General features: G+C 37.0%; 3 protein-coding genes across 4 annotated transcripts in view; 1 reads left to right on the top strand and 2 right to left on the bottom strand.

Annotated features, from left to right (window-relative positions):
• The window catches only part of LOC111600665 (E3 ubiquitin-protein ligase TRIM9), a 108393-nt gene that overhangs the window by 38549 nt on the left and 43249 nt on the right, over positions 1 to 26595 (bottom strand). The gene's annotated exons all lie outside the window — the stretch shown is intronic.
• LOC111600678 (acylphosphatase-2) lies at positions 14902 to 15546 on the top strand. Its single transcript, XM_023316933.2, has 4 exons — positions 14902 to 15089; positions 15147 to 15163; positions 15226 to 15335; positions 15402 to 15546. The coding sequence occupies exons 1-4, from the start codon at positions 14963 to 14965 to the stop codon at positions 15514 to 15516; spliced, it is 369 nt and encodes a 122-aa protein (XP_023172701.1). The 5' UTR covers positions 14902 to 14962; the 3' UTR covers positions 15517 to 15546.
• LOC111600687 lies at positions 17038 to 17519 on the bottom strand. Its single transcript, XM_023316944.2, has 2 exons — positions 17408 to 17519; positions 17038 to 17356 (listed from the first exon to the last, which is right to left on the bottom strand). Exons 1-2 carry the CDS (start codon positions 17422 to 17424, stop codon positions 17197 to 17199), a joined length of 177 nt encoding a protein of 58 aa, XP_023172712.1. The 5' UTR covers positions 17425 to 17519; the 3' UTR covers positions 17038 to 17196.

Below are 26595 nucleotides of genomic sequence, written 5' to 3'. Positions count from 1 at the left end.
ATATATGCTGTAAGCAATCTAAATTTGCATTCATAATTTAATGCATTTTATATATTTATTAATTTTACACTCTTGGCCCTTTAGTTATTTCTAACTTAACTTAATGGAATTTACAGCCTGAAATTGCTTTAACCAACTGCCGACACTTGCAACCGCAACCACAAAATCTGGCCACAAATTAGTTGCAAACTACTACAACAACGAGAGAAAATATTTACAAATAATTAAATGCATTTTTTTGCACCTTAATGCATATAAAATGTAATTGCAATTGAATATTGCTCAAACCAGAAGCTCAACCAAGCAGCAGCAGCAGCCAATGAATCAGTCGAGCCAAGAGGCCACATAATGAATAAATGATAAGCATGACTAACTCAGGAACGGAAGCAAGCAAACAGGCAATGACCCAACTTTAATAGAAAATAAAAAACATAAAGAAAGTGCAACAGAAACTGAATAATAAAAGTGCTTGAAAAACACTCCAAAAATAACATAGAAGGCGAAGGAGAGAAGAGAGCGAAAGTTTGCCTGAAATTGAATATGGAATTGTAAGAGTTTTGTTTTTATTGCCCGACTTCAGTTTTTCCACAAACACATTTGGCTGCCATTAATTAAATGGCCAACTGGGCGTATGCGTAACACCAAAAAAATGATTAAGCGAGCCGGACCGAGAGAGAGAAAGAGCGATGGCAGACGAGTGTGAAAAAGACAAACAATCGAGTGCATTTTTTTCGCGCTTCAATTAAATTTAATTGCATTTTGAAGGGTCATAAATCTCAAACAGCAGCAAACCCAAAAAACCAAAAAAAGAAAGAAAGAAAAGCTACGCAGCAAGTGAAATTATTGTTGTTGTTGTCGCTGTGGAGCGCAACGAATTGCAATATGCAAAGCGAGACAAAACGGGCTGCCATTGATTAATGGGGTTAAACGCACTACAACTCAAATGAAGACCCCCAACAACAACAACAATAGCAACAAAAAGTAAAGAAAAACCAGGAAAATCCAATGAAAAACCAAAATCAATCAAGCAACAAATTACAACGCCGCTCTTTATTGAACAGACAACAAATTTCGGACTGAAAAAAAATATACAAAAACAAATTGTAGCTCATAGAGCTTATTAGGGCTGCCTTATGGCTTCCATAACATAAAACTGATTAGCTGTCAAAAATTGTTCATTCATCTTTTCTTTCACTTTAGCCGCATCATTATGAAGCTGGGGCGTTAATTTATTTATTGCTCTGACTGTGCCGGCTATCAAAATATTTTTAGATTTATTTCAAACTCATCTAAATCGCATAGACACACGTTCTGTCTCTATCCCTCACTCACTCACTCTTCTCTCACTCTCTCTTTGTTGTAGCTTGATGACTTTAAAAAGCAATAATGTGAAATGCTTTCGTATGTTTAAAGCAAAACTTTACGCAATTCATTTTAATTATTCACGCGACGCCATTGTTAGATTTTACACACAAACACACACACACACTTTATACCCATATCAATAGCAACAACAATGGAGAGGGGCATCTTTGGATAAGTGGGGTTTGGCTGAATGGCGCTTTCCACTTGATTTATGGCCAAGTCTCTTGCTATCTGTGGGCTGCTGTATTATGTGATAAGAACATCGAATTGTTATTTATTGCTCTGTTGGTTTAATTTCGAAATTTTTAGATTGAAATTAATTTAAGGCGTACACAGCCTGTCGGAACTTTAAGAAACTTGTAGATAAAAGTTAAGTTGGAGTATTAAGAGTTGAATTTAAGAGCAGAAAAGAAAGTCACAGTGCAGAAGTGAGAGACAGATGAATGGGTTAATATAGATATACAGCAATAAATAATATAGCTATACGGATAAATAAATGTATATGAAAATGCAAATAAAGATAATTTCTAAACTAAGTTTCAATATCGATAATGTGAAGAGACTTTTAATCATTTTTTAAGAAGACGAACATTTTTCTATATTCCATATAGCAAAGTAAATATTTTAAAAGTTTTTATATATTAAATGCTATCAAAAGGCAATTTTCATTTTCACTTTGAGTAGTAAGAGTGTAGAAGGAAGTATAAGAAAATTACGCTGAAACATTTTCATATCAAAATATTGCCTGGATACATTTTGACTTCCAACTTTTGCCTATTACTAAAAAACTCTTCATCTCCTTAATCAGTGCAGTTTCTAGCAGGCAAACAAACTGTTTACCAATTTCTGTCATTCACAACATTTTACAATAGCAAATGGTTCAAATTGCAGTCTGCATTCACATTTTCCATGCGAGTCTCTTTGCCGAAGAGGCAGACTCAATTCTGATGATGATGACGCCAACTCGATTGCATAATGGAGCTGAATAACTGAACAGTAAGTGAACATATTGCAATTGCTACTGTCAATAATATGTGCATATCGATATATCAATAGAGTTCTCATTTCCACACATTAAAATTGCTGCAGCTTTTACTCATAAATCTTGCACAGCTGCCAAAGGGCCAGGAGCACTGGCGTGGACTGAGAGAGAAGTTGAGGGAGAGGGGGAAGCCAAGGATGGTGTCATGGCAAACAAATGGCAAAATGTTTTTGGCAAACTGCAATTTACTGCTGTACATCGATGCGATGCGATTCTCATCGGTCGTCTCTCTGTGCTCGTTGATATTTGCATATTATTCCACTCAAAAGCCAATTGAAATGGAAATGGGAATGGAAATCACTGAGAGAAGTAGCAGGAGGAAAACCAGGGGGAGGCCAACAGCAAAAAATACTGTTGCAAAACTACATATTCGGTTATTTATTTACTGACTTTTTTAACATTAAATAAACCAAAGCTGCAAAACAATGCCAAAAAAAAATTTAAAAAAGTTTTTCTAGATGAATGTGTTGCTCATGATTGTGCAGTTTCTCTAATGATTGTGCAATCATGCAACTGATTCATGCTGACCCACAAAAATCACCAACTGTAACTGCATTTCGCTTATCTAATGTAAAAAGTGAAAAGATACAGCTAGCCGACTAGAAGATGCCCTGCAAACTATGTTGAATGAGATTTTGTTCTTGCTGATATGATGAGCAAATTTATGTATGAAACTGTATTATTTATAGGCTTAAAAATTCTTTAAATTTCCATTTTAGAGATTTTTTATTACAAATTTGCAGTTATAAATTGATTAACGAGTTGCCTCGAGATGGAAAAATTAAATTTTTGATATTTTTTCTTTACATTTTTTTTTATTTCTTGAATTTTTATACTCAAAACTGTTAAGCAGTTAAGCAATATAGTTAACCCAAGTTTTAACTCTTATATTTACTATAAAACCTACTTTCAAGCAGTTTAGCTGAGAAATCCTACCTGCCTTGTTTCCATTCTACCCAACCCACTCCTAAACTTTACAGAGTAGAAAACAAAAAAAAAAAGACTATCCACAATAGGTAAAATCGAATTTATGGACTGCGATTATTTAGGCAAAGTGTTGCATTGAGCTGGACATGAGGCATGGGGCAACAAGCGCTCAGCTTAGGCAGCTTTGTCTGCTGCAGTAGGTGTGTCCAGCTCTTCAGTAGCGTCAGCTGCAGACTGTGTGGCTGCCACTCAGGAGACGCACGCATGACTGGCAAGTTGCCACGCTGAAGCTGCTGTTGCTGCTGCTGCAACTGCCGATCGATGGCACCCACACCCAAGTTCGAAGTGTTGCAGGCTATTGTGTCGATACTCTTGTCCGGGAAATGTCATTAAAATTGCTCTTCATAAATCACTGGCAAGTCGAAAAGAAACATGTTACACAGCAAAGAGGCAAACCGAGAGGCAGCAGCCCGAGCATAACCTCATTTTATGGTCCATGAACTATGACGCTGCCAGCTACAACAACAAACGAGTCAGGGCCAGCAAATGCGTCTACTGCGTTTGCATTCACTGCAGCAACAGCGCGTCGATTCTGAGGCTTTTCTGCCCACCTTCCCCACTCTACCCCGCCCAACCTAAATCTCAAACTGCTCCGCAGCTTCGCTGAAGTGTAGTTTGATTGCAATCTGAACACACTGAGTGCATTATGATTTCTGAACCGTCTGCAGATTACGTGCACAGACAAAATGTGAATGGGGCTGACACAAGCCCAAACCCGAAACCGTTCGAGCTCTGCGTAAAGTCTGTGCCTAATGTGCCAACAACAAAAGATATTGAGAATGTTTCAAGCAATTAAATGAATCAAGAGGCAATTAAATCCAGCTCCTGGATAAAGTGTGAAAGTCGCAATAATGACAGCCACTATATTTAGCTTAATCAAAAGGGCAATCATCTTCATTTCAGGCCAAGCAAATTTTGTCTTCGGCAACGATTAGATGTGTTGGGAATGTATATGAAAATATTACGGAAAGGTGTTTGACAGCTGCTTAAGAGTTGAAGTCCTGATTGCTTGGATTAAAGATAATAAATGACTAAAGGTGTTGAGCTGTAAGTTTATTACTAAGACTTTGTGCTTTGGCTATGAGTCGCATTTCTTCTTCCCAAAGCCTGAGAGCTGAGAAATTAAATCTCTTGGGATTTTTGCTTTACGATATATGATTTCATAAATTAAGAGTATTTATATAAAACTGATTAACAGTTTTTAACAAAACAGTTCATAGAGAAATCAGGTAAGCGAATGTTCCTCTCACAGATGCCACCTTGAAGTATGTTAAGCAGCAGACAGCATCCATTCAAGCTTCATTTTTTAGTCAAAATTCCATAAGTTTCTTTAACTTATGTAATTCACATTTATATGGGTATATTAAATATGAAAGTCTTACTTTGTTTTTTATTTACTAAACATTTTATTACATACATTTAGTCTTTCAATTAAAATTCCTACAAAGATAAAATATTTTTATCTTTTATTTTCCCAGCCATGTTAAAGACTTTTCTTAATTAATATTTTGTCTAGAGCTCAAGCTGAGCTTCATTCTTGGCCCTATAAGCCACCCGAGAGTCATTTGGCCATGGCGTGCATTTATTTCTGGCCATTCTGTGACAGCAACGTGCAAAATAAACATAAAAGAAAAAGCATAAGCAAATGTATTTACGTATGCCATTCAGCTCTTTGTGCACTGAAATTTAATCATGCCAATTAATACTATTCAGGTAGCACTAAATGAATGTATGAACATTCCAATTGCTTTATAGAAGCTTTAACATGCTTCTTATCATTCAAAATTAAACACAATTTTCCCAATTTTTAGTGTTCAGTTATCACTATATATAGTAGTATGATTCTTCATGACATTTATTCTCCAATTATTCATTTATTCTCCAATTTCTCCTATTATATAAGCACAAATATTCCCCATTTCTATCTAGCTCAGCAAAGTCTTTTAGTTTAACTCTCAACTAGTTGACACGAGTTTAATATGTTAGTTTAAAGTTAAACAAGCTCTATAAAAATAGCTTAAGCACACGTATCTCAACTGCAGAGCTCAAATAAAAGCCGAAAAATTGTTTAACCAAGTTTTGGATGCGCACGTTCGTTGGAGCTCATCAAAAATGCATCACTCGAAGCGCATTTGCAACACCTTCCTCACATGTGCTACATATTTTTTTATTGCACTGCAATTGTAGCCGAAAATGTTGGCATAAGTGTGCGCAGAGCTAGCTGGAAATTAAATTCAAATGAGAAAAGTGCCAGAATTGATGCCATGTGAAGCTCACTTGAAAGAAAGTTTAAACGGATGTTTAGAATAGCAGGGAAAATGCTGGGAGAAGCGGCATCAATCTGTGCACTGAGAGAATTAGCGTGCCAAAAGAAAAAGAAAGAAATCGAAGCAGTGAACAACAACAAACATCGTAGGGACACATGCGACGAGCTGGCTTCGATTTGGCCAAATGGCATGTGTGCAAATTGTCTAATGGGCCAGCCATGGTACGATCCCCCCATCGGGCCCGCGCCATGTTATTCATGAAGTGCAAATTGGCAAAAACGTAAGCAAAGAAAATGTTGTTGCAAAAGAAATTGCTACGAGTCGACACGAATCGAAGATTTGTGTGGCAAGTCGGGGCATTTGCTAGAGATACAGCTGCCGAGAGAGGTGCTGGGTGTGAAACATGCGGAAATAACACGAATTTAAGTGAATTTAGTGAAAGAACACATCAGCCACAAATCAACAGCCACCGAGAGAACCGAGCACCAAGCACCAAGAGCGACCTGAGAAATGAGAACAAAAATAAAACAACTCGGGCGAAATTGTCTCGGGCGGGACCTTCACTTAGTTCGGGGTTAATGTTTGCACATCGATGTTGATGTTAGTTCACCATTTGTTGCTCTCTGCGGATGGCTTACATGTAGCAGGAAATGGCAAATATAAATCGTCGCGAGCTGTTGCAGAACACAGCCACGCCAGCTGCGACCATAAACTCTTTGACACTGGACATTTATGAAGGGGAGAGACTTTGGTTTTTCGTACTGAGCTCTGTCATTGAATACTGAAAAGCTTAGCTCTTGATATATTGTCCAGCGACTCGGAAATTATCCCATTTGAGATTATGTTCAGCAATTAGCAAATATTTGCATTGAAGGAATTCAATTGTCGATAAATGAAAGCTCGAAAGAAATTCTAATTAAATTGTATATAGAGTGTATATAAAAACTGATAGTAAATGGACATACAATTTATTAAAAATTATTAAGCAATATTTAAAAATGAATTCTGTGAAAACATATTCTTCAAATTTCATCAATTTTGTGCTCTTTTGGATCTTAAAAATTTTTCAAATTTCAAGCAGCTTAAATACTCTTGGGTTAATCCCCATGACGAGCCTGTTCATTTGCCGCATGTTGCATGCCACGGCATGAATGCTGCTGCACTTGAGCCGCGACTTCATTAAGTGCTCGCAATGCGTATGGTCAAAAGCATTGCGATTAAAATGCAATTGGGCAACCGACGATGCACAGCTGCCCCGAAATATGCGACCAGTAATGCAGTTTTGGCTGTCGGCTGGAGTCCAAAAACGCAAACAACAACCGAATGCCACAACAACAACAAGCAGCAGTAGCAGCAGGAGGCAGACAGATAGAATCGGTAGAATCCGCCTTTGGGGCTACAAATGGTTGAGCCACTGAGCAGCAGCTATCTATTATAGGAGCGCAGCCCCTTCAACTGCTGCTGTATTTGAATTCATTTGTGTAATAAACGCATAATTATGCTGAATAATTGCATTAGCAAATATGTTGCTGTAGCAGCAGCTCGAAGGCCCTAGACCCATAATTATGTACATAATTTTAGGTAATTGCTGCTGCAAATATCAGAGAGCATAATGGAAATGCGAAATCTTTGCCTTGAGCTCAATTGATTAGAGGCGTCAACCTTACTAATGAATAAGCCGTATCAAATGCAGGCCAACACAAGTATTTGGCCAAGAGATGCTTGACTATGTGTGCGTGTGGATTTGCTTTTGCTGTGGCGGCACGTTTCAGGCTCAGCTGCTGCTGCATTTGCAGGATAAGTGAACAACATTAAGTAAACAAACAGACAACAACAGTTGCAGCAATAGTAACAGAAACAGCAACAGCAACAACAGCAGCAAGACTGATACAGTGCGCAGAAATCAACACAATAAAAATGTATAAGGAATTGTGAAGAAAAACAGCAGGAAAATCAAAGCTGCTAAACGCTTAAATACTCTTCTGGTTTTTATACTAATGCAATGGTAGTTGAAGTATTGAAGAAGTCTTAGATTTCTTTTTATAGGAAATATATATATATACGCATACATTATATGCCCTTATATCCCTAAGATGATATGTATGAATACTCTAATATATAATTTTTCTATACATAAATATTTCATATGTCAGCAGATTTATAAAATTGCAATAACATTTATTTTCTTTCTTATAAAATACATAAATACATAAAATACATTAAATACCCAAATCAAAGGCGAAAAATTGTTCAAAGTTTTCTTTGGAGTATTACGCATATAAAGTTTATTTATATACTTAAATAATCCAATACAAAATTTGATTATACATGTAATATTTATATATATCAAATTATAAAAAAATTGTTATTCTTTCTTTAGTAATTTATTTATATAATATACCAAAATAATTGTTTTATTTGCAAGGAAGTTGAAAAGCATATATAGAGAGAAAAATAAAATAGATTTAATAAAGCGAAATAAAATCTTAATAAAGTCTTCCGATTTGGCTTTTATGTCTCAGAGTTACTTCCTTTGTTTCAAATATATTGAATAGCGAGATAAATAATGAAAAAAAATACAACATAGATGCATAAGACAGAATATTTAGCCTTGGGCCACAAATACTCAAAGAACTGATTTCAATGACTTCAGTAAAAGGTAAAATTCAATTCTCTCATATGAAACTCATTAACTATAAAAATACCGCTTCAAATCTTACCAGGCAAGCACTACACTTTACTCAAAAGCGAGTCTCTATAGTAGAAAAACTCACTCCAGTTAGAGTATATAGAAGAAATGGAATCAAAGCCAAAGTGAAATGCTGTATTGTTCGTTTTTGTTGTGTGGACTGTTTGTTATTTGGTTTTTGTGTGTTCGTCCCTCTCGCCCTCTTTCCCTCTCTCTATGTGTATTGTGTTTGCCGTGCTGTGCCTGAAGTCTGATGCATTTGATAAGCGGCACGTACCGCACGCCAAAAAGTATGCAACACAATTTCTCGTTCGCCTTGCTAAGCCAGGCGATTCAGACGACTACTTTATTATCTTATATGTAGTAAATGCATGAGAGCTAAACCTAAGCATAGTATATAATGCATTTGTTTGCCACTTACACACACAGACTCGCACTCACACACGCACTTACACTCGCCGGGGCAGGCAGCAGAAACAAAATGGCGGCTGGTACATACCTGCAATGGAAAAGCGAGAAAAATGTTGAAACATTAGTATAGAAATCCTTTGCTTTTTGGCCAGCAATTGCATTAGAATTTAAGATAAGTTTGGGTCTGGGCAAACGGTGTTACTAGTGGCTGGGCATTTGTATTGTGTTTCCATTTCGAGCTGTGCTTGTGGGCCCCTCAAACTTGTTTACGAAAAACTTTATTACAACTTGGCAAACAGTCGTCGCCTTTGTAGTTGCCGACAGAGTAAGAGAGGGGCAGAGCGGCAACTCTGTTTGGCATGTTCGGTTACAATCAGTTTACTGTTTATTGCCAGGTGTAGTCGTACTATCTGCATCCAGTTGCTCGCACACATGTTACAATGCGCATTGTACATTGCATTGTGCAACTGGAAACATGGCAAAAGCAAGTGTAGACTTTGTAGTTTCGATCAAAATACATCTCAAAGTAAGTGCGATTGATAGAGCAGAGCAGAGCTGGGGCAACTTGCTGGGCTAGAACTTATACTAAGTAGTTGGGCAATGATTGCAAACTTTTAACGAGAGCGATACATTAGGGGCTGTTTGCTGTAACCAGAGATTGAGATAAGATAGTTCATAACTTTATAGTGCCATGAGACTACATAGTACTGTGGCATCGTAGAGTATCTATAATAAATTGTATTTGCAACAAATTTGCGCTTTTTACAAAAGTTATTCAAATGCAAATTTTAGCATATTTTTGATAGATTGAAATTGAGCTAAAATTTCCTATATTTGGAATGCTCTCATATGATTTATACTAGGAAACTCAATTGGTTTTGATGATGATTTTTAGTTCATTAAAACATAAATTAGTATTAATATCATTGACCTGAAAAATTAACAGAAGCTGCAAAATAAATATAATAACATAAAGAAAAATATAATAAAATAAATAAAAAAAATGGTTGAGTTTTAAATTTTTCTAATATTTAGTTTTAGGCAGCTTTAAATATTTCTTAAGAAAACCAGAAAAACTATTTAATAAAAATTAAAGAAAGTTCTATAAATGCCATAAAATGCTGCGTCCTATTCACGCTTCGTAACTTAGCCTTAACACAAAATAATTTTAAGCTTTATATTAAATTTTTATTTTTTTTTACACTCTTCCGCTTTGTCGAGTCATTATCTAACCCGAAAAATTGCTGAACCATAAAAAATCAATAGATCGAAAATGTCAAAAGTGATTTCCGGCTACCGGTTGTCGAAGCGATTCATTCCATTCGAGCGTAAAATAATTTCGAAAAATATTTACACACTCCGTGACGAAAGAAGAAAAAAAAAAGATGAGAAAAAAAGCAGCTAATGGGCTAGCCATGTTTTTAGGTCTGGTTGACTGAAGAATATATATGTGAGACACCCACACACAGAAAATGGCGTACATCAGTGTCAGCTTAGGGTCCCGCCAGGCATTCGCTGGCCTGGCCAAATCACACAGATCACACACGTATATAATATATATATATATATATATATATATTTATATACATATATTGCTGCTAAGAGGTAGCATAAATTCCAGACGCCGTCGACGCCCTGGTGATTTGTGTGTTGCATACTCGTAGACCACATCAAAGCTGATGCGAGGTGTGAGCTCGAGGAGCTAGGGGCAAGTGTAGGCAGCGGCGGCGGCTTAAGCACACTTGAAGTATGCGCACGCTTGGCAAAAGGTTAAGAAAAAGGATTTGCTCTGGCCCGCTGTCAACGACAGGGATCATGCTTCACGCCTGCAAAAGACGAGAGATGCGAAGCTACTCCAGCAGCTAAGCATAACTCGTTGCAAATATGAAAAGTCGCCTGCCAAGTCATTTTCACATTTGAGTCGGGTTAGCCGACAGAGCTGAGCTTGTGGTTTACAGCGTGGCTGGTGGGTGGCTGGTTGGCGGGTGGTTGCTAAGCTGTGTGGTTGTGGTAGCTGAGTATTCGTCGCATTAGGCAGCTGCTGCTGCCAGTTCTTTCTTTTTACTTATATTTTGTTCTGCGTGCGGTTTTTCACTTGTGATAGCCACGTGTAATGCAATTATATTGAGGCAGGTTTTACGTGGCAACTTTTTCACTTTCCTCCCCCACAGACACACACATTTTGCACTCTATGAAATTGATGGCGCATGTGACTCGATATGATGGCCATGTGGTGTCTTTGCTTAGGTTGCAGACAGCTTTTCAGCTCGACTATTGATGACCCAAAAACTTTTCAAAGTGTGGGAGCGAACGACAATCAGCAGATAAAATATTTCTACTTAAAGCTATAAAGTTTATGGTTTTTATACGAGAGAAGTACTTCTGGCAACACAAGCCCTGTTAGCTTAATTACTGTTTAATAAAACCTACAACAAAATTGTTACTTGAAACTTAAAGTCTTACTCTGAAATTCCATTTTGCGCCCATTCCGAGTCGCCTAACCGCAATTACAACAAGGGACAAAGATGCCTTGTCTAAAGCACACTTATCGGCCGAGCAGACACAGCCCGCCCACGCACACAGACACAGCAAAAAGTACAGCAACAGGCAGCAAAGATAATTGCCAAACTTTATTAACGGATACAAAACGAGGCAGTAAGAGGATCCCGACTCCGGCTACGGCTCCGGCTCGGGCTCCGGCTATGGCAAAAAAGGAGTTTCAAATTGCGCGCCCATGAATATGAAATGAAGTCGACTTCTGGACAAAAACATTGGGGCTGCCCAGAGCCGCAGTCTGTCTCAGAATGCTGGGAGTGCAGCGTCTGGATTTGCTGCCGGTCCCCAGGTATCTAGCCATTGGCGGTTCGGGGGCGCCATAAACAACAATTTATGTGCTTTAATGAAAATTGGTTGAGAGGCGGCTCGCTTGGCGTTTTTTGGACGGGGCGCAAATAAATTAACTCGCCTTATTTCTATACGAGGGTTGGTCATGGGCGAACGCAAATGGTGGGCATGTTGGACATGTTAACACCTCGCCGCCATGCTGGACAAATCCCATCAGCTCGGCAAACAAAAGCCGAAAAAAGAACTTAAAATACAAATTTTATGCGACTCGCGAGACTTGAATAAGCGCAAATAATTTCAAGAGCTCATAAATTTGTCGAGAGCGACACGTGAAATTTGTCAGTCATGCGGCAATTTTTATGCAAATAGTAAAAGCGAAAAATGAGTGAAAGGGAAATGAGCGTGGGTCCTGGCCGGGCTAACAGGCAGGATAACAAAAACGCATATGGAAATTTTATGCAAATTTTTCACTGTAGCCGCAATTTGTAACAAATTTCAACGTGAAATTGTTTGAAAACGTCACACAGAGACACACGCACACTCATGCATAAGTATAACAGACATCTTTCAGTCTGCTTTGGCTGCGGGCTCAAAAACAGAGCATACTTTTTCGGGTGGCCAGCAAACTGAGCAAATTTAATTTGCTGTGCGGCACAAAATCAAATTGCATAAATGTCAATTTCGGTTAACGCGGAAGGCACCGTGGGACTCATTAGCATATTTGTGTGCAAAAAGAAGCTAATGAAAGAAAAGTTTTCAACTGTGCTTAACACGAAGTCTTATTTATAGATATACTTAAAGCTTCAAGTGCATTTAAATACAGAAAATGTTAAGCAGAACTCTGTTAAAACTATGTAAAAACATTTTTAACAGAAACAAAAGCTGTTAAGAGTAATGTAGTGAGATTTAAGATTGCTTAACTGTTAGGTAATAATAATAATTGAAATAATTTTAGCTTTTAAGGATAGTATTTTGCAAAATTTTATTTATTTTATTTAAATACATAATAAAGTTAGAGCTAAAATTCTAAAAAAATATTTGCATTAGTATTTCCATTATAAATTCTTTTTCAACATTCTTCTAAATTATTTATGAATTAGAAGTTAATATTTTAAGTATTAGAATGTGTATTTAGTATTTTTCAGAGGAATAAAATCTTTGGAGCTCCTATTATTATATGCAAAAAATTATTCAACTTATTTTGATTGATCATAATATGTTCTTATTGCAAATTTAATTTTGAAGGAAATATTTTTAGTCAACTCTAAGTTTGTTGCTAAATAAATTGTAGGCAATACTTCAATGAAGTAAAGAGAATGTATTACTCAACTCCTTCACTTAAGCTACAGATACAATAAATTCTACCCACTGTGCAGCACCAATAGCTGTAGCAAGGAGAGTGGGAAAGAGAGAACAGAGGGTGGGGCACCGCTCGCTGTAAAGTGCAAAGTGGCGTCTAATATTCGAAATGCCTGCGAGCACAGCTGTACTTAAAGTTGTTGGCACCGTTTAAGTAGCGAGCAAGCTGCGCCACTTTCAACTCAATTTCCTTGGCCAACTAGTGGAAAAGCGCTTTTAAAGGCACACACAAAAATGAAGACTGAGCACGCGAATCGTTTCGGTTGCCAGCTCTAAACTGCAGCTGGAGCTGACAAAATATTTTGATTACTTTTGCACATTGGCAACACTTCAAAGTGTGCGAAGATAGCAAAAGGAGACGCGCTCGAGCATATTTTCAAAATAAATATTATTGTAGTAAAGTTGTCGACGAATTTGTCGCAAATGATAAGGACACACAGACACAGAGGCCAAGGCAGCAGAGACACAGCGGCCAGGCGGAGTGGGGCCACAATGTCAGTGCTTGTCGTTGTCCTGACTGGCTTCTTGTTGGCTCCCTTGTCAAGAGCGGAAGTGCAGCCCCGGCGAGTGGCTGCCTGTTGATGACACTTTGATGTTTTGGTCAAAAACTTGGGCAAAACGCTTTGGCCGAAAAACAAACAGTAGCTGCAACTTCAACTTCAGCTTAAATTAATATGCATGCTGGCTCTGCGTGTGCCTAAGAGCTGGCCATAAACAGCAGCTGTCCGGACTCGGATTCTATAATATACTGCTCTTAAGAGCTAAGGCGAACGAACATCATTTGCTATCATAAAACTTGGCCAAAATGTTTGCCTCGTCCAGTTCCAGTCCCAGTCTAAGTCCCAGTCCCAGTCCCAGTCCGGTTTTCCAAAAATTGCGAGCTGTCTGCACTTAATGGAAAATGTCAGTTTGCCTGCAGCGTCAAACGTTTTATTGAAGTTTCCACTGAAGCGTCCAAGTTGCAAGTGGCCCCGCAGCCTCCGCTCACTACCTTCAGTGACTCTCATATCCTTTTTCCATTTTTTCTCTCTCTCCTGTGGCCAGCAGAGCGCAGAGCTCAGAGCTTCGCCCGTTAAATTTAACGAACCGGAAGCGCTAAAAGTGAAGCAGCTCCAAATGGCTTGAACTGACAACAGAAAGAGACAGTGATATATAGATAGAGAGTGGGAGAGAGAGAGAGAGAGATAGAAGGAGTGCGCGCGATAGCATCTGTGGAACTACTTGCTTGAACTCTTACAAGTGCGGAAATCTGATGATCTGATGAGCAAATTGCACTCACCAAACAGTCAGATGAAATATTATGTATTTTTAATGCGGTATTCAATTGTGTTTGAATTGTTGTTACATCAGCATCAACTTTGCCACCGCCCAGAAGTCATTCAAGGATATTAACTACAAGCGGGAATTTGAATTGACAGCATAGTTGCCTGGGCAGATTACAAGCCCTCTGCGATTAAAGCGTAGGAATTGAAATAGGGAGTCAGCCAGGGCTTGTTTAAAGCTTGATAACAGTTATAAAATGAGATTGTGTTAAACTTTTTAAATATTTTACTGTGGCTTAGCAAGAAATAACTCTATTTAAATGTTTTATAAATTCGCGGCGTGCATTAAATTCATTCAATTTGCCAGCGAGTGCATAAATCTATTGCAAAGATGTTAAAGTAGTTATTGAGGTCTCGTCCTAGCAAATAAATATCATTCACATTTTCAGAGCAACAAATTTATAACTAAAAGCCTTACGAAAAGTATTTGAAAACTTATTAAACAATTAATTAATTTTTTCACTTGACTTTACAAAGACACTTTTCTTATATAGCATGTTTAGAAAACGTTGTCATAATATTTTTAAACAAACTTTAGCTCGCAACGTTTCGTCATTCGTATAAGATTCACAGGCAGAATCATAATAAATTTTATTGAAATAAAAAGTTTATTAAATATTTAAGTATTTTTCAATTTTGTTTGAAGAATTTTTTAAATTTCTGAGCAGTTTAAAAAATGCACAACAAAATTAAACAATCGAAAGAAATCGTATCGAAATTGCCCACCGAAACACTACCCCGTAAAATGGAAGCTGAAAAAAGGATTTTTAGTTCAATGTTTGAAATTTATGGGCGTGTGCAGGGTTAGTCTTTATTATAAAACGAATTACATAAATGATATATTAATTCTTCCACCTTAGGTGTATATTTTCGTAAGGTAAGTTTGAGTTTAATTTGTCGTTTGAACTGATGCTGAAAGCAGTTTCTTCTGGCTTGAAGCACACACAAATCAAGGCTAAGCAGCTAGGCCTCAATGGCTGGTGTATGAATACGCAAGAAGGCACCGTTAAGGGAATTATGGAAGGACCACAAGATATGCTATCCGAAATGTGAGCGATGCTGTTAAATAGGGAATTTTGATCTGTTCATTATTTTGTGTTAATTAATTCTTTCAGGCGCCTGTGGCTGCAGCACAAGGGCAGTCCACGTTCCATAATTGAAAAAGCCGTCTTCACGCCCTTCGAACCCGTCCTCCATCAGAACTATCACTCTTTTTCAATAAAGCGCTAAGAGTTAGCTCAACCTACTTCTACTAAACAATATTGTACTCTACTATATATATTTCTAAATCGTATACATGTGTCTGCCGCCTTAGCTGGCAAGTAGCACATGTCGTATACGCAATGTACGTGTCATCACGTTCTCTCCAACGCACACCTCGTTTTGGGGCGTGGCCGGCAACTTTTGTTGCCGTCATAATATGTCCCAGTATGTGCAATTGCCAAGCCACAAAATGGCCAAAGTTAGCTAACAACAAAAACAACAAAAAATATGAAAAACTTTTTGGATCCGCAACAGCAGCTTGGGGAATTGGCTCGACAATATTGGCACGTGTCGCAGCTCGTACATCGCGCCATTTGTCGTCCAATTAGCCAGCTGCAGCTATTCGAAATAATAGAACGTATTTTCGTTCTAAACATTTTCCCCAGCATTTGTCAAAAAAAAATATATATATATATAAACGCAACGAAAATTGTCGCAACAATTTCAATTTATTTGTCGCGGCCATCAAAATATTTTTTTTGTTTGCCTCGTCGTCTCTTTGCTAAAAAGCTGGTCAAAAGTTTGCGCCACTTTTGCCAATTTAGCAGCAAATATTGTTTTACCACGCCTCCAGCCCCTGGTGCATAAAAGCAAAAACAAAATTTGCATAAATAAATAAAAGTTGCAGACTTTGAAATGTAACAGTTGGCGCTTGACTGCAATTAAAATCGGCCGCGCGGCATTTGAAAGCCTGAACTCCCCTCGGGTTTGTTTTTATAGCAGCGAACATTGCCATGACTTCAGCTGTAGTTGTTTTTGTCGCCTGTTTGGCTGGCTGGCTGGCCGGCTAACTGGCACTTTATAATAAACTGTTAAAACCGCAAAAATTGCAACAAAAGCGCTTGCCAGTTGACCAGACTGCTGCAGCGGTTGACAAGCGGCTGTAGCCTGCGCGTGCCACAACAAAACAAATTCGCATAAATTTCGGGAGAAACTACATTTTATGGGTGTTTTCGTAAAACTTTTTTGATGGCAGCTGTATTAAAAGCATTTATGGAACTTTATACATTTTTAAAATATTTAATATGAAAAAATATGCTATAATATATGAAATTATTTATATTTTTTATATATTATGCTTGGATTATTTTTTTTTGCAAACAAATTTAAAAACAAAATATTTTAAAAACAAGTTATATTTATTTTCTTCAGATAAGTTTGGAATAAAAATAAGTTCACTTAATATTTGTATAGCCAAAACAATTCCGCTGGAAGTAAAATTATATTCATTTTATTTATCTATTTTATTTTTTTATTCACTGCGTTTAACATTTTTGTTTATGCTGTTTTTAAATTGTAAAATATATGCGTTTTATATGTTGATTTTCAGGCAGTATTTTTGTGTACCCAAGGGAAATTTATTGCATTATAATTGGTAAAGAAAATATTACTATAACCAAATTTATCTAAAATGCTTACATATTTCAATAATATTTACATGACCGGGAAATGAATAAAGCTATTTGTCAACAGCAGTCAAATTGAAATACAAAAACTTTTGTCTAAATTTTGCCAGTGAAAGTTTATTATGGACCAAAAAACATGATGAAATTGAAAAATTGAAAAACTGAAAACAGAGGTCGAAAATATGCCGAATTTTGGTCACTACGTTCCATTGCAACAAAACTACAGGGACAACATTATTGTTCAGAATTCTGATAATCGGCGCACATGAACGGCTTTTCGAGGCCTCATGTCCCTGTCGATCTCCCGTTTTAGCAACTGCCTGAACAGCAACATCTTGCGTTTGGTTTCTGGGCTGCCTGCAGCGGAGCTAAATTGTAGAAATGGGCTCTTGGCCTTAGACCTTTGAACAGTTGGGATACATACATAAATAATGCTTAACTGTCGAACTTACTGGGTTTCACTCGGCATCTTGAGAACCTCAAATCTATTTATGTTTTTGAATTTTTCAAATTTCCTTCAAGTTGAATAAATTTAGTTAGAATTTTGTCGAAACTGATTGCTCCGGTTGGCCCAAGCAAAGCAAGTCCGCATTTATAACATTTTTTTCACAGACTACTCTCTTGCATCAGTTCGCCTAAGCAACATATAAGCATGCCACAGCAATTATCACAAATACACCCTAATCGCGCTACGTTCCTTTGCACACAATTAAATAACCTTTGACCTCATTACGTGAATTTTCTAAACACGTCATGGGCATTTTAAAGGGAAGAGTTTGAAAGCTGTAATCATGTGAAATAGACTGCAAAATACCTTGTAAACATGTGAAATAATTAATTCGCACAAAATATAAATTTATCGATTAATATTGCTTCTGGTATTAAAAAAAATAGAGGACCTAAAATATATAATTTTTATTTAATATTTATAACATAATATTATATTTTTATTAAAATAAACACATTTCTTATAACTTAGAAAAAAACATTAAAACTGCATTAAGTATCGAAATTTATAAATTGAATTTAATTTAATTTAGTTTTAACAGTTTTTATATTCTCAAAATATTCCCAGTCTTAAAACTATTAAATGCAACAATTTAAAATTTTTTTAAAAAAACGTTCTATATAATTTAAAGCTGTCTCTAAAAGTCTACTTACTATCCCATTATAATATTTTGTAGCTTCTTAAATTTTGGTAAATTTGAATTGGTCACAGGGTATCAAGGCACAAAATGAAGTCATTAAATTTCGTAATTTGTATTTGGAATTCAAAACAGGCAAACGGCAACGCGGCACGCAAATAGATAAAACGCTGCCGACAAACCTGCGGACGCCAATGGCTTCTGATATATATAAATATATATATATAAAGAGGGGGGCAAAATATAGTGTCGATAATCAATTCCGTTTTCCGGCTGATGCTTGATTTGTTCCTGTTTGCTGTTGTTGCCGTTACGTGCGTGACCCAAAATATATATGCATCAATATTTAAAAAAAGGGAAATATACATAAAATTATTGTAATCATATTGTGGTAGCATAAAGGCGCGGATTAGCTGCCACATAGAAGGCGGCTGGGCGTGGCAGAGCATGCATGCATGTTTCTGCTGTTAGCTGAAATGTTGTTCCCAGTTTTTACTTTATTTTCGAATGGTTGCGTGCACGTCGCTTGCATGTGGCATGGCAAAAGGTTCCATTAGTGCTGATAACGAGTTCATTGGCACATTGATTCCTATTGATTATCGAACTACCGGAATAACGGTTAATGTGTCGCCCTCAAAAAGCCGTTGAAACTTGGCTAATCATTCGAACTAGTCTAGGCGACGGGTTGACGGCTTTAGCTGGAATACTGAATTGAATAATGACATCCAATTTTGTGGCCTAGTTGGCTCAACTATATTAATTAATATTTATGTGGTCTGGTGTATATTATTTTGATATGACATTTATCTTAATACATGGGCATTTGAATATAGTTAGAATGTAGTTGAATATTCGTAACAATGTGAGCAATGTCTATATGAAATAAATAGATAATCTTAGCAATTAGTGAAAACAGACAGGGAACGGATAGCAAGAGCCTAACATAAAATCCTGATTAAGTTAACGCAGACTAGTAACTCAAACCAAAAGTAATATATTTATATTATTAAATGAACTTATGATTTAATAATTTTTAAAAAATTTGTTTTACAATTTTCTGAATTCGGATTTAGATTCGATGGCTCAAAATTCATCAGATAAATAAACTTAATTTTTGTTTGCTAAATTCTATTATCCTGTGTAATTAGCGAACTCACCTCGATTCACTTTAATTGCAATTTACGCATTTTTAGGCAATCAATTTTTGTGTATAAATAAAATAAAATAAAACTATATTAAATATAATTCAGGTGCTAAAAATATCTGTCGAATTTGCTGTCTGAAATGTGAAACAAAAAATTTGTCACAGACAAAGCCCGTAATTAAAATATAAATTTTTAATAACAATTTTTGCATGCAGGTTGAAAGCTAAAAAATAGCCTTTTAAAGCCAAAAATAAAAGTTTGACCAGATGAAAGCTGAAACAGTTATTACTGCAAAATTAAAAACAAAACAAGAATTATATATATATATATACAGATATATATATATACATAGATACATATAATAATAATCGATATGGCCAGATTACAATATTTTTTCAAATATTTTTCCAGTTTTTACTCACAAGCAATTTAAAGTTAAAAAAATGTAAAATCTGATGAACATTTGAATGCGCTTTAAAAAAAATTAAAGCCGACTGAATATGCAGCGAACGCAAATCAAATTCGAGTTGTCAAATTTAATATGTGAAATATTTTATAAAAATATGAAATAAATATATGCATATGTTTTTACCTAACAGCTTGGCTTGTCAACAAAATCCCATGTTAAATTATGAACTTAAAGTTGATTTAGTAGATTTTTATTTGAAGTATGCGACTTATTTGCCATGATTGTCTCAAGGCTCAATAAAAGAGGAGAGCAGAGTCTCAGACCCTAGCTGGCAGCTTATTACAAATGCAGACCATGTTCGTCGCGCAATGCCGAGCAGAGCAATGCCGTGCAGACTGCATCCAAATCTCAGTCTAAGCCACTTGCCAAAGCTAAGACTTTTCCGGCATTGGCCACAGCTGCTGGTCTCAGACGAGAGCAGAGGCTGGATACAGTCTAGACGCAAATCCATTTGGCCACAACTCTCAAAATTGGCCTGAGCCAAAATGTTGCATGATGAACTCTGCCAAAAATATACAGAAATATATATATATATCTTTTTAACAAATATATATATATATATCTTTTCAACAAATTTCTATACACTATAAAGCGCTAATTTGGCATGCATGCAACAAGCGACACGTTTGGCTGTATGCCACGCCCACATCGTGCCCGCATGCAGCTTGCATGTTTAGTCGCCATGTTGCGTGTCAATTTGATAAATGTCGCATTTGATTAGCGGCCTAAAAAACCTCCAAGCCCACCCACTCGTAGCCCACTCTCTGCTTTAGTGGAAGCCCAACGAGCGCTTTGCATGCGGCAATTGAGAAATTTACACAACGCAAACTTTGGCAAACTTTGCATAGTAAATAAGCGTGCGATAAGAATACATTGAAACGCGGAAAATCTTGTTTTGTTTAACAGTTTATGGCATACCTAAAGGCGCGCTAACGGAATGCGATACATACAAAACTTTTGTTCTGCTTCGGCCCTTAGAAACTTGTTACGGCCAAATACTTTTCGAATTTTATTTGCCAGCTTTGATTTGTTCAAGCAAAGTGTGAGAGGTTAACCCAAATGCCAAAGGCCAAAAGGCAAACAACTTTTGTGGCTTTGAAGACTTCAAGCTAAGAGCTCGTTGGGTCTTTGCCTTAGCATACATCAAATGCCATTTGCATGCTGCGCACTTTAATTTCATGTTCGGGCTGAGCTTAAGTAACTCTTAATTGGCCATGGGATATTATTTAATATTTCGAATGCCTCACATGACTATGAAAATGAGATGTGGACAAGAGATGGGCACACAAAAAGGGCACAAAGTGTTTGCATGTAAACATGTTGTGAGGGAAACTTTCTTGATTGCTTACAGCATCGACTCATCATTTAAATGTCATTAGCATTTGTGTTTAAGAAAGATTTGCGGAAGTCAGACTTTCCTTTTAGCAGAATTTTCATTTAAATATATAAATTATCAAACCGATATTAGCTTCGAAAGGTGGACATAGTTAGATTCGACTTCTAAGTTTAGTCTTAAGTCTGTATCAAAAGAAACAGCATATTAAGCTCCGATGCATTCTATACACATTATAAACATATTATGCAAAACATGTATTACAAATTCCATGTATCTCGGTTCTACTTCAACAGATTCGCGGCACAACATTCAATGTTGTTTCTCAGACAGTTGCAGCAACACAAGCCGAAACCACAGATGCAGCCAGCCGAGCAGAAGTAAACTTTAAGCAAACCAGGCCAACTTCAGATATTACCAAAACACAATGAAATTTTACTGCAGCTGGCAAAGGCTAAAAGACAATGCAAAACTTGGTCAGCCAAATTAGCCGGCGAATAAAATAAAAAAAAACTCAATTAGTTATGCGCACTTTTTGTGGCAAGCTGTGGCTGCAGCTACTGTTGCCGCTCTTGTTGTAGTCTCATTAATATTAACAGGATGCGCCACGCCCAAGTGCAAAGCACTTTTATTTTAATTTTAATGAAGCTACAACAAGAACAAAGCAATACTCCCAATGGTATGCAACAGTGTTCTTCGCTTAAATTTGTGCCACTTCTGTTTCGCATGTTGCTCAGCACAGCTGCTGACCCAAATACCTGCCCAGTCGACTACACTCGTCCTGAATACATTTTCATTGTTTCGGCATTTTAATTTATGCCAAATGCCGGCGTGGAAGAGAGAAGACAAAGCGCAGGCAGTGAAGTGCACATAGATTCCACTTTGCCAAGTTTCAACTTACATAAATAACGTTTTCTCAATTTCCAATAAAATTTAAAATAAAAATATTATGGGAAATACAAAGGAAAGTTGGGATTATTTTAAGGACAAATACACAGAAAGAATTTACTTATAAAATGTTAAGCCAAGCTATGAGGGTTTTTCGTGTCTCAAAACTAAACAAAATAAAATTTTCTTGAAATAAATTTTTTGCTATAAATACATAAATATATTTTTATTATTTGTGAGGCGTAAATTGGAATTTATTAAGAGTTAAAAATTTTGTAGCTCCAAGACCAAACGCATGAAATTGGCTCCAAATTTATATTAAATTTTTATCTAAGCATTTTTACTTTTACTTTTTTATTTATTATTTTTTTATTTTATTTATTTTTCAGTTATAATCATTTTTATTTTTTTTTAATTAATCTAATATTTTTTATTTTTTTATTTATTTATTCATGTTTGCTTAATCTGTTTTGATCATACATTTTTTGGTTTTTTTTTTTAATCTTTCTAGGCATCCCACTAAATCTCTGTAAATTCAATAGATCTATGGAGTATCTCGGAATTTATATTTTTAGCTGTAAAAACATTTTCCTTTTAGTTTAACAAAACCTTTGCAAATATAAATAAAGCGCTTCAGCAAACTCTTGTTTTCCCAAGAAAACTCAACGCGTGATTGTTTTCCTTTCTTACCTTTAGATTTTCTATATATTTATAGTCACTTGCTACCTTGAGGCCTATAAAATTTTAAAGTAAATTCTAACTAAATCATGTTGATAATCATCTACAGCTTCATCAACAGGAGTGCTGCTGCTGACTGATTCACGCCGTCTAATCCTGGTAAAGCTGCCAAAAATCCATGACAAGGCTCAACGCGTCGATTCAATGCAAAAAAAGAAAAAGTGGAAAAGTGTGCAACAATTGAAGGCGAAAGGAAAATGAAGGGGGAAAGCGCTTAGCCCAGTCGACGGGACGGGCTAAAAACAGACAAAGCTACACGCCTAAGCTGCCACGCCTCGTCGCCCCCCTGCAGCGCTCGACACAACAAAGCAAAACGGTAAATAAAGCCGAGCGATGACAGCGGGCGATGAATGAATGAAAATCAAAGCAAATCAATGCGCAGCTTTTGTCCACGCAGCTGCTGCCCTCACTTAAATCTGATGAAAATTGGAAAAATTTACTTTGGCAATTTTCGTTGCCTTTTGCCGACAATGAAATATGTCAATTTCAATTATGCCAAGCGACACTGCGATAGGCCACGCCCTCCCAGCCAAAACGCCCCAAAACACACCAGGCCGCAGGCAATTGAAATGTCAGAGGGAAAAGGCAAATGCGGAGCTCAAACTGCCCCAGGCCAGTGAATGGAATTTATTGCGACAAAGCGACAGTTCGACAAATGTGTCAATTTTATGTAAAATAAAAAATCAGAATTTGCATCGATTACAGCTCTGATAACGGTTAACAGTTCTCGCCTAGAATTAAGACCTTATCGAAGTGCTTTTGGGGTCTGAGCTAGACTGGGGTAGAGGGGGACGAGCATTGTCGGCTGCCTGTGTCAACTGGGTAATTAGAGTTGTTTTGGGCGTGTCAAATGTAAATTGCTGACAGTTGCGATGCCTGAGGCAACAATTCTGAAAATAGACGTTGAATTGGGTAATATCTGAGTGGGGGAATTGAACAATCGAGTAAAAAGTTTTTGCAACAATGAATCGAAGATGAAAATGGGACAAATTTATAGACAGTTAATTTGAAATACTTTAAATGTCTGAAAAAGAAAAGGAAACGGTTATGAAACGGTTGAAAACGGGTAATTCGGTACGTAGCAGAAATGTACCGCTCTCTGTTTTCTATCGGGTATGTATTAGGTATGTATCGAGTGTCTCCTGGATAGGTTATGGGTATGTACTGCATATGCACTCGGTATGTAATGTGTGTGAAAGAATTAGGAAATTGAATTGCAAATTTGAGAATTCTTAACATTTTATCAAGCAACCAATCATGTTGCAAGCTGTGCAAACGATTATGAAAAATCATTTGCATACTAAAAATTTATTATAAATCATCAGCAATCATCAATCTTCTTGATTTACAGCCATACAAAACACATGTCTAACAAATAACTTTTGTCGTATGCATATATAAGCACACGTAAGCCCAGACATCGACAATTACATTTATGAAGCTAGAAAATGGCAATAAATGTTAAAGCTATAACAAGTTGATGGGAAAATCTTAAGCATTTGCCAGGCGTGATTTCCTGGCTAAGTATTGAACTATCAAGAAATCAATTGAAGAGCCATAAAACTGGCAAGTGCGTCTAGTAATTTGCACAGGAAATACAACGTCTGGGTCTGTGTCTTGAAGTGAACTCGCCGGTCATTTAACAATGCGAATATCTTGTATAGCCCATGCCAGACGAACTGGCTGACTGACTGACTGACTGACTGATTGAATGATTGATTTGCAATGGACGAATGGCGACTGGCAACTGGCAACTGGCAGCTGGCAACTGGAACTGAAACTGAACTTGAAAAGTGCATGCACGCAGACACAACACTCCCACGATAACAGCAGCAGCAACAGCAACAGCAATGACAACAACAAAGAAGGCGACTAGGAAAAATGTCATGTCGAAGACTTCAGGCAGCGCATATCATCGATATGATCTCTTCAGTGGCGGTCGTCGTTGGCATAGCAAGAGGAGCAGTTTGGTATTTGGTGGCGTCTGCAGCTCCGGCTGTAGGCGACACTTTGATGTGAAATTGATGATGATTGAAAGTTGCATTTATATGGTGTGACTGTGTGTGTCGCTGTCTGTTTGTGTGTGGAGCTTTTGGGGTATATTCGTACTTGACTGTCTGTCTGATGGCAAAGACATTAAACATTCCCTGCCTGATGTCATTATGCAATGTTTAATTTTGCTGTTGCTCGCATACAAATTAAACAATTAAAGGGCAAACAAGAAAATAAAGTGAGTATGATTAACTAGAGTATACCCTGCAGTCAAACAATTTTCTATGTGTTATTAGAATGATATATTAGATAGTAATATATTACTTAAAGTTTGGTCTAAATAAGAGTTATTTGAAAAGCAAATCAACTGAATAGACTATATACATTTTCAATATTACTCAATATATAACTATTATACATAAGATCGAGTGGTAAACTCGATCTTATATATAATAATTATATGTATCATCTCAAGTATCTATGAAAAATTTTAAGTTTATTAAAATTTGTTTAGATTATGCAGAACTAAAATTTGGTAAATATATATTGTTTATAAATAGAAAAACAGTTTTTCCCTTTATATCTAGCATAACCTCTTCAACACTTCCTAGGGTATAACAAGCCTAACCGCTTGCAATCCCCAAGAATTTGCTATTTCGGTCTGCGGTTGAAGTTTTCTTTGCCGCCCAGCCATGTGCTCTAGATATACATATGTGTCAAAACTACTTTGGTGCCATCGTAAATTTAATTCTTAAGCGTCTGCGTCAGCAGCTGATGATTGTCATCAGCAGCAGCAGCAGCAGCGGCAGCAGCATCAGCATCGCTATCACCATGATTATGAAGACGAACGAATGCTCATTGCATTTTTATCACTTACGCGAAATTGGTTTTTATGTGCCGGAGCCTCATGTGCGCCTATTAAATTAAAACGTTGCGCCTTCCTTAGGCACTCGACATCAATTCTCCCCTACACATTTCGCACTATACGCCAAACTCCAGAGCCAACTATGGACAGCTCGTGCGTAGAGCCAGGCGAGGCAGTTAAATAAAATGCCCAGACGCCGTTTATGCAATGACAATCAGCCAAATAGCCCAGTGATATATCTTGGTCATACTCATACGAATATAATGAAAGAGCAACCAGCCACTTAAGGCAGCTGCTAGTAGTATGAGTCTGAGATACGTCTGTAAGTACTTTAGTTTCCTTTTGTCGCCAGCATTGTTTATTGATTTATAGGCTTAGCTCTATATATACATACATTTACTTGCCAACAAGCTGATTGCAATGTATGTCTGCGAAATATACGTATTCAGTGGGCGTCACTCTCAATGGAACACTTAACATGGTGTATTGACTTACTCAAGTATCATCAGAGCTGGATTAGCGTGTGGTTGTAATATATGCATAATAATTTACCTGAAATCGCGATCAGTCGTTCGACCTGTAAAGACGTGAATTCGAACAGCCTTCGCTTAAGCTCTACTGCTGCAGAGTTCTAAAAATAGAACTTTGCGGTGCATTCTTCAACGCAACAGCAACAAAAACCGCACACGCAGCGTTTTCTTATCGCTTGCTTCCGCGTAACTCAATTGCTTTAATTGCAATTTACGAAATTTCGTCGCTTGGCGCGAGTGCGCCTGCACTCAAAAGCACAATCCGCGATGACATCTAATGTCAATAACCTCGCTACAGCTGTAAAGGTAAATGCAGAAATGCAAGCCCAGCTTAACGTTGTGATGGCAAATAGGCAAGCCTCCATCATGCCAATAAACTCAAAAATAGATATCGCCTCCGTGCAAGGCATCACTAACAACAAAAACACGAAACGTAAACAGCCAAATTCACCAAAAACCATCAAGAAAAGGCTCATCTTCGACGAACCAAGCACCAGCAATGCAGCATTAATATCAGAAAATCGATTTTCACTGC

This window comes from Drosophila hydei, unplaced genomic scaffold, assembly GCF_003285905.1.
Source record: "Drosophila hydei strain 15085-1641.00,03,60 unplaced genomic scaffold, DhydRS2 tig00008114-arrow-pilon, whole genome shotgun sequence".
NCBI lineage: Eukaryota > Metazoa > Arthropoda > Insecta > Diptera > Drosophilidae > Drosophila > Drosophila hydei.
The sequence above is the reverse complement of the archived record's forward strand: the minus strand, read 5'-3'. Positions and strand labels throughout refer to the sequence as shown.

Excerpts from the sequence above, each read along its gene's own strand:
- LOC111600678 (XM_023316933.2), top strand. The coding sequence starts at position 14,963 with ATGCACAACAAAATTAAACAATCGAAAGAAATCGTATCGAAATTGCCC. Across the intron at positions 15,336-15,401 it reads CAAGATATGCTATCCGAAAT|GCGCCTGTGGCTGCAGCACA; the intron begins GTGAGCGATGCT and ends TAATTCTTTCAG.